This window comes from Erythrolamprus reginae, chromosome 1 (assembly GCF_031021105.1).
Source record: "Erythrolamprus reginae isolate rEryReg1 chromosome 1, rEryReg1.hap1, whole genome shotgun sequence".
In the NCBI taxonomy this organism is placed as follows: Eukaryota; Metazoa; Chordata; class Lepidosauria; order Squamata; family Dipsadidae; genus Erythrolamprus; species Erythrolamprus reginae.
Genome location: NC_091950.1, coordinates 385,401,499 through 385,413,955, shown reverse-complemented (window position 1 = coordinate 385,413,955; position 12,457 = coordinate 385,401,499). Strand labels below are relative to the sequence as shown.

Sequence of the window (12,457 nt, the reverse complement as noted above, 5' to 3'; positions counted from 1 at the left end):
CAAGCCTCTTTTCAATATCATTCTTTTTAGGGTAGTCTTTTACAATATTATTTGAATTTATGGGATTGTTGTATAATTTGAATTTCATAATGTAAGAGCAAGACAAATGAGAAATCAAATTTAATCTTCCCAGCAGCTTTCCAACACAGTTTGCCTGAAAAAAGTGGACCTTAAACAATGTACTGTATTGCACAATTCTTGCCTTTTGAGCAATATAATCCTCACTCCCAATTTAAAAATTTTTTGGAGGTGGGTGAAAGAGCAAGCAGACACAGTAATAGCTATACCTGTATAGATGGGAATGTCCGGTTGATATCAGTACTATGTTCACCTGGAATACTGCCTGCTGATCTTCCTTCACATTTGTATCGAAAACGCATCCCTCTCTGTCTAGGTTGCTCATGTATTTCAATATATGGCTCATGACCACCTTTAAAAGGAAAGAAACAATTATAAACATATAATGTAAAACATATGTTGTGGTAATTAAATGACCACTATAAACTGGTTTTTAAGAATGAGGGTCAAACAGCTAATCTGGAAAGCAGATTAAAAAAAAGTCATGTGAAATGTTCACATGTCTCAGTCATCCAGGTCATGGTTGTCCCTTAGGTGCTTTTTCAAAAGGCAATTGGACTTTTTCTCCCCCTTCTTTGCTTCAAGATGTTTTGCTTCTCATCCAAGAAGCTTCTTTAGTGAATTTTGCAAGGGATATAAATTCTTCTTTCTCCACTATTCAATCAAAACTGAAGAAGTTTCTTGGAGGAGAAGTGAAACGTCTTCAAGCAAAAAACAACAAAGTCCAGTTTTTGAAAAAGTACCTTTGGAATAAACAGTTACAGTATCTATTGAAGTTAGTTCATCAGTTCTAGCTGCATTGTCCATTAAGCTTTCTTTCTGGATTCTGTGGCAGAAATAGCATTATTATTGGGAAAAATTGAAACAAAATTCTGATGATGATCTCAGCGGAAGATAAATTACTCTGCTTTGCAAAGCTTCAAATGTTTATCTCAAGATATCACAACAAACACTGATTCCTGGACTGTCTTTCTTGTTCTCTTCAGGCTCATCCATATAGCCACCTTATCTGAGCTATGAGATAGCTCGTTTATCATTTATAGAATAGCATAGAATAGAACAGAACAGAATAGGAGTTGGAAGGGACCTTGGAGGTCTTCTAAACCAACTCCCTGCTTAGGCAGGGAAACCCTATAACATTTCAGACAAATGGTTTCCAATCTCTTCTTTAAAAGTCCAGTGTTCAAGTATTTACAACTTCTGGAGGCAAGTTGTTCCACTGATTAATTGTTCTAACTGTCAGGAAATTTCTCCTTAGTTCTAGGTTGCTTCTACATGTCCTCACTAAGGATATAGCATCACATTCCCAGCCTATTATTGAGGAAAGTTAAGGTCAGATGCAGTTGACCAAACAGAAAAATTGTGGTTTTTCTGGAAAACAGGAGAAAATCTCCCATATGAACATTCTGCTATATCTTTGGGGGGTCAATAATTTGTTGAACTCCAATGGATCTGTTAAGACCATCCTCTCCCATTGGGCTGAATGACTCCACATTTATATATCTCTTGATACTATTGTTCTCTTTTTAAATTCTGCTTTTTGTTTAAAAAATTGGTTACGTCTACCTTCACCCAGGTTCAACTTTATAAAATTATTTTCAAAGCCCAAGATTAAGCATGTAAGAGCTGTATGCACAGATTACATATTCATGCACAGATTGCCTGTATTTTAGCATTAATTGGTTATGACCTATAAAGTCTTACATGGCATGGGACCAGAATATCTCTGAGACCGCCTTCTGCCGCACAAATCCCAGCGGCCGATTAGGTCCCATAGAGTTGGCCTTCTCCGGGTCCCGTCGACCAAACAATGTCGGCTGGTGGTACCCAGGGGAAGAGCCTTCTCTGTGGTAGCCCCGGCCCTCTGGAATCAACTCCGTCCAGAGATTCAAACAGCCCCCACCCTCCTCGCCTTCTGTAAAATGCTGAAGACCCATCTTTGTCGCCAGGCATGGGGATAATTACCACCTTCCCCCCTTTTTTATTATGCTTTCGGCCTTACTGTATGATGGATTAGGTTGAATGTGTATGATTGTATAGTTTGGGATTTTATTATGTTATTAATGTTTTTTAAATTGATTTAATTTTCTACTAATGGATTTGTAATGTATTGTATCACTGTTATGTTGTGAGCCGCCCTGAGTCTTTGGAGAGGGGCGGCATACAAATCTAATAAACTATAACTATAATAATTCAACACTGTGAATCCCCAGCAATGGTGGGTTGCTATCGGATTGGACCAGTTCGCACGAGCTGGTGGCAGAAATTTGTCCACATTCGCTAAACCAGTAGCGACGGCCTGCATGCCATGCCCCCTAATCAGTTCCCTGGTCACCGTTGTTTGAAAGCGAGTGACAATGAACCCTCTAGGCATATACAAAGGCTTCTGCGACGCGATATGTGCACTTCTGAACTGGTAAGGAAGGTAAGAGAAACCTATCCCTGATCTCTAGCATATGTCTGCAGGAGGAACAATTTCCAACTAGAGAGAAAAATGATTCCAAATTAGCTTATGCAGTTATCTCAGACTGAACTAAATGTTTAATTTTAATTATGTTTTCGTAGTTTACTGGTAACATTAATTAACCAAATTGCTATGGGGCCTTCTAAAGATATTAGACTAGATTGTACTTGCCAGCTTCAGCCTACTTAGGCCAACTTTGTACACTGAGCAGAAATCAGCACTAAATAACTAGCAGGAATAAAGGGGAAAACCCAAGTTTGATGGATATCATGATGCCTTTTTCCTGAAACCTCAAAAACTATCAACTAGAACTAGCCTTTAGTAGACTTAGAAATAAAATGTTTCTAAGAAAGAAATATGTGTTTACCAAACACATATCTAGCATTGTTATTCATGGTTTATTGAGGAAGCCATACATATGATTTATTGAATAAACCTAACTATGGTAACTGGTGTCAGATTAAGCATGGAGACCACTTTATGGCTTATCAAACAAAAGCTCTAACATACTTTCAACAGATTATTTTCATACTCTCTACATGCTCTTTATTACATAATAGATTTAGACATAGCATTCTCACAATTAGCTTATTTGCTCTTTTTCCCATTCCCCTCCTAAGTCTTCTTGGAATACTGCATCCAGTTTTGGTCACCACAATATAAAAAGATATTGAGACTCTGGAAAGAGGGCAGAGAAGAGCAACACAGATAATTAGAGGCTAAAATGAAGAACCCAAGAATTGGGTATGACAAGAAGGACCAAGAGCGACATGATAGCAGTGTTCTACGATTTGAAGGACTGTCACAAAGATGAGGCAGTCAAACTATTTTCAAAAGCACCTGAAGGCAAGGCAAGAAACAATGGCAGGAAATTAATCAGCCTAGAACTAAGGAGAAACTTCCTAACAGTGACAACAATTAAAGAGTAGAAGTGTTTGGCTTCAGAAGTTTGAGTGCTTCATCACTGGAGACTTTTAAAAAGAGACTGGGCAGTCAATTGTCTAAAATGGTATAAGGTCTTCTGCTAGAGTAGAGCTTGGAGTAGATGACTTCCAAGGTCCCTCCCAACTTTGTTTTTCTATGTTTTTCATCAGTGGTTCTCAACCTCGGTGTTCACAGGGGTCGCCTAAGACCATGGGAAAAGATAATTTCCCATGTTGTTAGGAACTAAAGCTTCTATTCCGGTGCCTTGGAATTTTTACTATTTGACCAGTCAGGTGTTTACAATGGGGGTGTCCCTCTGACCTTCCTGCCAATCATCTTAAAGCTCTGTTGGCAGAATTGGAGTTATGGTTGGGGGTCAACACAACATGAGGAATTGTATTAAGGGGTTGCGGCATTAGAAAAGTTGAGAACCAATGTTCTATCTTCTTCTTGTCTACTGTAAAATAGCTTGGAACTTGTACTACCATTCTACAATCAACACCGAAATTGAGATTACAGTACCACTGTTGTTTTCTTCTGCATATATTTGTACAATACAGTAATTGAATTGTAATTATGATAATACAGTATGGAATCCAGGTCAAGGAATATTTATTAAAGTGACTCTTAAACATGTTTTTTTGTACATTGTCCTAACACAAAACTCCATGAAGCAGCGCTATTTCAGAGCCTTTTGCTTCACTCTGAATTTCATCATTTAAGTCAGAAGATTAACTGGGAACATACATGCGCATTCACTAGGAAATAGGAAAATTCCCCCAATTTATAAAAATAGGAGGATACCTTAAAGCTTTGTTTCAGATGTCAAGTTGAAAATACAGGTTGTTCTCAACTTAGTTGACATTTGAACATATGATGATCCTTAAAAAAGTGACTTATGACTGTTGCAGCACTCCTACAGTAATGTGGTTTAAAAAATTCAGGTGTGCATTTGCAATAGTGGCAGCATCCCAGAATCAGGTGATTATCAGGTATGACATTCCCAAGGGGGCTTCCAACAAAGCAGTCAATAGAATAGAATTAGAATTAGAATAGAATGGAATAGAATTCTTTATTGGCCAAGTGTGATTGGACATACAAGGAATTTGTCTTTGGTGCATATGCTCTCAGTGTACATAAAAAGACAAGAAACATTTGTCAAGAATCAAAAGGTACAACACTTAATGATAGTCATAAGATACAAATAAGCAATCAAATCATACTAGAAAACAATATAAATCATAAGGTACAAGCAACAAAGTTACAGTCGTGCAGTCATAAGTGGGAGGAAATGGTGATAGGAATGATGAGAAGATTAATAGTAATAGCAATGCAGACTTAGTGAATAGTTTGACAGTGTTGAGGGAATTATTTGTTTAGCAGAGTGATGGCATTTGGGAAAAAACTGTTCTTGTGTCTGGTTGTTCTGGTGGGCAGTGCTCTATAGCATCGTTTGAGGGTAGGAGTTGAAACAATTTATGTCTAGGATGCAAGGAGTCTGTAAATATTTTCACAGCTCTTTTTTTGACTCCTGCAGTATACAGGTCCTCAAAGGAAGGTAGGTAGGTAGGTGGGAATTGTTTTTTCTGCAATTCTAATTATCCTCTGAAAGATTCTGCATTCACTTAACGACACCATGATTAATTTAATGTCTCTAGCAAAATAGTGATATAATTGGGCATGGCTCACTAAACAACTGCATCACTTAACAGTAGAAATTCTGATCTCAATTATGGACATAGGTTAATGACTACCTGTACATTGTCAACCAGAAAATCATGGGAATCACTTACTTGAATGAGCAGATTCAACATACAGCTGTTTATGGAACAACTTTACAGGTCTATTTTAATTTTTGGATTTTTCTTACAACAATTTTTAAAGTAAATGATAACCCCAAAATGGTACAGCTGCCAGATTGCAATGAAATATGCTAAGCAATGTTCCTAAACATATTTACGCTTATTTTACTGAGAGCTCAAAATAAATAGTTTAATATTATGACCTACAGCTACAAAGCCCCATATATGAACGTATTGATATATGATTTACACTGAAGTTCATTTGTTTTCGTTTCCAGAGGTATGAATTTAATTTGTAATGTTTTAATCTCTTTCAGAAGAAAAAAAGTACCACAATCCCAGTTCACTAAATGAAGAGCTTCTCCCCATGTCAGATTCCAAACCATCAGCAATTAAAATAAACAAACAAAAAAAATAGTTTGGAGATTATATACATCCAAACTATCAAAAGAAATAATGAACAAACCTTGAAAAATAAATTTGTAAGACAAAGTATGAACATATAATTAGGCCAATGGTAAAACACATGATTGGTTTGCCAAAGGTTCTAGAATATTCAATTAAAGATTTTGGAGATTTTAGAGAACCACTGTCAATCAAAATAGACAATGTTGAGCTAAATAAACAAAATAGTTCAAGTTTAGGCTAAGGCAGTTTCTGTTGATACCCAGCTCATTAAAGACAGTATCGTTTCCTAGACTTAGAAGATTCTGCTATAGAAATGGGAAGTAATGATATGACCTCACTGATGCTTACAATGTCTTGTATTCAAATTTTAGATTCAAACTTGCATTAGGAATTTCAAAAACTCTTGATCAAGTTTAACAATCTAATGAGCAACTAGATCTCTCTGTGCAAGCTGTTGAGCATAAACAGAAAAAAATATTGTGATGCCCACTTTGGCTGTTTTTCATCTGCATGTGGTTAGCATATGGTTCTTAACATTTGACTCCAAAATATACATGGTTCTTCACAGGAAAAAAACCCAACACAAATTCAAGATATATGATGCAAATAACTTAGTTGCCCATTTAAAAAGCAAATTAGTCACGTTTTAAACATTCTTAATTGCTCAGGCGAGAATGACAGTAATTTTCTACAGAAGTACATTGGAAAATGTTCCCAATTCTTAATTTTCACTTCTACTTTTCTATGTTCTTAAAAAGTGTTACACTGGACAAACCCTGTATCAATTCAAACATTTTATCTAGGGCAGAGATGGATGTACAGTAATACATATAAAAAGAAAAAGGAACCCCTCCCAAATCCTGACTTTTAGCATATGAAACTGACTTCATAATTATAGCCTAAAGCCAGCATAGATTCAAGGTTCCTATGAAAATTCGTCATTTACTACGCATAATTATTGCTCTACACAAGCCAGTTCAAGACTACAGGTAGTCCTCAATTTAGAACAGTTCATTTAGTGACTATTTGGCATTACAATGGGATTGAAAAAAGGAACCTATGACCATTTTTCACACTTTTGCCCTCCCCATTGCAACATCCCCATAATTACATGATCAAAAATCAGATGCTTTGGAATTATGATGGTTGCAGTGTCCTGGAGTCACATGATCACCTTCTGTAACGGCTTGAGAAGCAAAGTCAATGGGGAAGACTGATTAACTTAATCATTGTGTTACTAACAACCTCAGTGTTTCAGTTAACAACTGTGGCAAGAAAAGTTGTGAAGCAAGACAAAACAAATGTTTTACTTAACAATAGAAATGTTGGGCTCAATTTGTGATTGTAAGTCAAGGATTACCTCTATTTAGAGACAGGATTAGTTACCTTTATATGGGGATATAGTTGATGATGCCATCGGTTGAGCTAGGATATCCTATAACAGTGATGGCGAACCTATGGCACGGGTGCCAGAGGTGGCACGCAGAGCCATATCTGCTGGTACGTGAGCTGTTGCCCTAGCTCAGCTCCAAAATGCATGTATGTGCCAGCCAGCTGATTTTTGGCTCGCACAGAGCCTCTGGGAGGGAGTTTTTGGCTTCCAGAGAAGCTCCTGGTGGATGCGGGAGGGCATTTTCACCCTTCCCCGGCTCCATGGAAAACTTTGGAGCCTGGGAAGGGTGAAACTGGGCCCACCAGAATTTGGGAAACGGGCAATTTTCATCCTACTGGGCCCACCAGAATTTGGGAAACAGGCCATTTTCAGCCTGCAGAGGGCCTCTGGTGGATAGGGGATGTTGTTTTTGCCCTCCCCAGGCATTGAATTATGGATAATAATAAGTAAAAATTGTGAAACCAAGTTTAAAAAAAGATTATGGGACCTGTAGTTCATGTGAACTACAGGCCCTCTATAGATTCTCACCGAATATCATTGCTTCATGGGTTATAAACTGAGAATAACTAACCTAAATAATACCTATGCTATTTGTCTTTTGTATATGCTTCTTATGTATTTGTTGTAGTTCTTTTTCTCCCCATCCCTAATTTTAACAAAACGGTGGCTTAATGCAATGTATCAACCAAGCATTAGACTCTCAGTATCCATATTACATACAGAATGCAACGGTCACTATGCTGTTCACAGAACTTAATTAGTGATTTAAGGCCAGCCACTGTCACTCAATCCTACCTATCTCATATGGTTGCTATCTGATCCCCATATAGTTCGCTGACCTCCCATAGAAAAGTCTTAATAAAAAATAGAATAGATTTAAAAATGTGTAAAAGGCAGGAGAAAAGCAATCCAGCTGCTTAGGACAGAAGGTACATCTGGAATTTAAATCAATCCAGTTGTATAGCTTTGCCTTGAAAGGAAATTGTACCTCTGGCTTCCATGAAGTTTTGATATACCGTATATAAGGAAGGCGTGATTGGGTTATCCAAAAGGCACCTGCTTGCCACAGATGAATTCAGGTATTTTGGTGTTTCTTCACATGCCAGTGAGTCTTTTATCTTTATTGATATTAGCATGTAATTATCTCAATAATCTACTGCCTTCAGTGAGGCTTTCCTCTTATTCTCAAACCAACAGACCCCTAGCCCGTAACCTCAGGCCTAGAAGGGTCCATTTCTTTTCATGCATTGCATTTGCCCAGGGAAATATTATTTATTGTTGTGAGCCGCATCGAGTCTTCGGAAAGGGGCGGCATATATTATTATTATTATTATTATTATTATTATTGTTGTTGTTGTTGTTGTTGTTATTATTATTATTATTATTATTAACATTAACTAAAAATGAAGTTCTGTTGCTTGCTCTCAAGTAAAAGTATTTACCCAAACACACATATATAACACATATATTTATAGCACATATATAACACACACACACACACACACATATACATGCTATATACATAAATGCATGCACCATACAGACAGATACATATTCAAAATGGATAGTTATATACACAGACACAGACATACACATATGTCACAAGAATACACTCCCTCACATTTTGTAAATATTTAAGTATATCTTTTGTGTTATTTTGAGGGGACAGCACATTTACACTGTTACATAAGCTGTATACTCACTACTTGGAGCCAAGTGACATAGTGTGTGTGCATGTGTGTGTGTGTCCATTTTGAATACGTAGCAGAAAGAGGAAATGTGACAGTTCACAAGATTGATGCAACATGGAACAAAACTGTGATATTCTGCTTTGGATACCATGAATCCTCCTCCCAGAAGGTAACAAGGAAAACAAATCATGAAGAGGATATGTAGCTTCCCAGACAATCCTGCAGACACTGCTCAAGCATCACTTATATGCTATATCCTGGATAGAAGGAAGTAAACTACCAATGATCTTTTCTGCCATCCTCGTCACTCTCTGCCCCACCTTCCTATCCGAAGCAGTAATGTTCCAAACCAGACAGTAACGCAATACAACAGGATGCTCTCAATCATCCCTCTATAGAAAGTGGTAAGGACAGGGAAAGAAAGATTAACTTTTCTCATGTGACACAGAGAGTGCTGCTAACCACCCCCACAGGTGACTCATTAATACGTAGAGGTGCCTGCCTTTTCTGAATTTGACATCAATCTTGTTAGTTTTTCTTACATTTAAAATGATGCTGGTTTTGTTACACCAGTTCAGTAAACCCTCTAACGCTTTACGCTAAGCATCTTCATTGCAATCTTGAATAAGGCCCACTAGTGTTGTATGCAGTGTGAAAGTTTAGTATCTTATGTAAAATGATATAATCTTTCTCCCCTTTGTGGTTTTCTCATTTGAAATGTCCACATATGCAAGTTCAGAAAATGCAGGAAAAAATATAGCAGTTTTGTCTTTCTTCTATATTTAAAAATGTATTCTATCCCTTAGATGTTGCATCTACAAATCCTGTCTTTTCAACAAATATACAGTGATACCTCATCTTACAAACTTAATTGGTTCCAGGATGAGGGTTGTAAGGTGAAAAGTTTGTAAGACGAAACAATGTTTCCCATAGGAATCAATGGAAAAGCGATTAATGCGTGCAAGCCCAAAATTCACCCCTTTTGCCAGCTGAAGCACCCATTTTCATGCTGGTGGGATTCCCCTGAGGCTCCCTCCATGGGAAACACCACCTCCGGACTTCTGTGTTTTTGCGATGCTGCAGGGGAATCCCAGCATCGCAAAAATGGGCGCTTCGCTGGCAACGGAAGTCCGGAGGCGGGGCATCTCAGCCGCGGCGGTGGGTTTGTAAGGTGAAAATAGTTTGTAAGAAAAGGCAAAAAAATCTTAAACCCCTGGTTTGTATCTCGAAAAGTTTGTATGATGAGGCGTCTGTAAGACGAGGTATCACTGTACAGTAATTGAAAATGCCCAATAGATAGATGTGTCAGTAATTTAATTTCAACACTGAGTGAAGACAGGGAAATTTGACCAATATTTTGATTATATTTTGAGAGCATTAGTAAATCATTGCACTGTTTTATTGATTACATTCTGCCCAGATATCCATTGAGAGAACAAATATTAAATATTTAAATAAAGAAAATCGTGTCACCAGCTTGAACAAAACAGGAAACTGTATTTAACTGAAGACTTCCTTGTTTTTTGTTTGCTCAAGAAAAGAGAGAAGTAAAAGTGTGTAAGTGAAAGGTTCATTCATGGCTTTGTATACTAAGCAGAAATATAACAGTATGAACCTTTCCAGTGTGGTACATTTTATAATATCCTTGAAGTTATTATTTTGTATCAAAACCAATGGTCTTGAAATCAACAATTGACCGTACAAATAATCTCACATGACCCTGGCAACATTTAAGATATTTCTGTATTATGTGAAATTCTGAATGCAATGATTAAAAAGATACGAGGCTTAAATGTAGATTTTTGTATGTCAAATCATATAGAATGAAATACTGTATTTTTCATATGCAAAATATTACATTATACCTTCACAATTGTAAAAGATAAAAGTTTCTGAATAATGTTATATGTCTCTTGCACCAACTTCTACTTATTAATGAAAATGGTACTATATTACACATCACAGCTACATTTTAATAATTTAGAATGTAATAATTGATTACATGCCTAAATTCTAATGATCAACCATAATACACACACATATATATATATATATATATAAAATTATAAACTATTTTGTAACTTTCAAATAACTTTGAAGCTAGAATAGCAGATAAAGAAAATTTGATGTAATTAGTAATGTTAAAAACACAGTTTCAAAATATATAATTAATAGTTGCTTTCAGAAAATGTTATAAGGATAAGGATTCAATACTGATAAATGAAAGATTTTAATTTTAAGAAACCTAGGCATAGGTTTTACTTCTTAAAAACAAAATGAAGCCTAGTTATGGTTCTCCATTGCCATTGTTTCCCTGAAAATAAGACTCTGTCTTATATATTTTTAAACCTAAAATAAGTGCTTGGCCTTATTGCCATGCACTCAAAAGCCCAATTGGCTTATTATTAGGGGATGTCTTGTCTGGGGGGGAAACAGGGTAAAAATTTAGATGAAGATCTTCTCTGCAATTTTCACCCTTTTAAAGAAAGAAATTGTTACAGTGTTTGTGTGGAAATAAACTGGAATCAGTGATAGGTATTTGAACAAACATACAAAATTGAGATGAATTTTATCTATTTTCCCAAACTTTACTGCCTCTCCCCTTCATATCTTAGGCTATTTTGCAGATAAAAGAGGTACAGTAATTCATAAGGGCAGCAGCTGAAATCAATCAGAAACTACCTGGAACTTCCATTATTTGGAGGCACCAGTTCAGATTTCAGTATCAAGAATAGGCCAATGCAACAAGACAGTATTTAGCAAGTTCCAAAGTTGAATGACAGTACCATAAGAGGTAGATCAATAAATACTCACTATGATTTTTTTTTTAAAAACTACATTAATTATGAATTAGAATAGTGTCCGTGTCTTTCCAATTCCTCTCTACCTCATTTTTACATAGTTTTTAAAGCACATTAGAGCTTTTCTTATTCAGAAAAGTTGAGAAAATGGCTTTCAACGCCTCAAAGTTACCTATTATAGTGGAGACATAAAACTTCAGCTGTAAATCTGAAGTGCTCTAACAATGTAAATATCAAAACAAAACAAAACTTTGTGAGACTTTAAAGACTAGCTTTTGACAAAATATAGTCTTGTCATAATAGATCTGAAAGTGCCACAAGTTAGTTTTACTGCTACAAAATAGTATGAGTCCTTCTCAGATAGCAAACATCAGCTGACTTAATCAGTAGTTAGACTGATTCTAGTATTTCATCAATTACTGTATAGCAGCTGAAAGTAACCTCTAAAGGGTAAAATAAAAATAGAACATATGTATCTAAGGCTACTCATTACTCTCCAGAGATTCAAATGGCTGCCCAGAGGTTATCTAATTAACTAATTAATATGTTGTCCCTCTATAACAGCATAATACAAATATTAAAAGGTAATACAAAACATTTGAAAATTGAGAAAAATAAACAGACTAATAAAACCAGGAACCTGTTGTAAGGGTGTGAGCATTTCTCTTTAACCCATGAGTTAATCCAAATTTGAGCACCCATTTTGTCATTTTACCCATTTGGAGGATTTTGTCTGTGCAATTTTGATTTTATTTTGCCTGCATTTGAGTGGTTTACAAAAACTGGTCCACGCCATTAAACGTTTTCTCCTTTCACACCAGGGAAACATTCAAACCATTAATCTTAACTACCCACCATCACGTCCCCTTGCCTGCAAAAAAAGGGGAAAGGATCAA

General features: G+C 36.3%; 1 protein-coding gene across 1 annotated transcript in view; it reads right to left on the bottom strand.

The window, feature by feature from the left end:
- Nucleotides 1–12,457, bottom strand: part of REL (REL proto-oncogene, NF-kB subunit) — a 64,493-nt gene that overhangs the window by 51,591 nt on the left and 445 nt on the right. Inside the window, exon 2 of the mRNA XM_070734785.1 lies at nt 288–430. Within this exon, the coding sequence (XP_070590886.1) occupies nt 288–430 (143 nt within the window). The remainder of the gene's footprint in view (nt 1–287; nt 431–12,457) is intronic.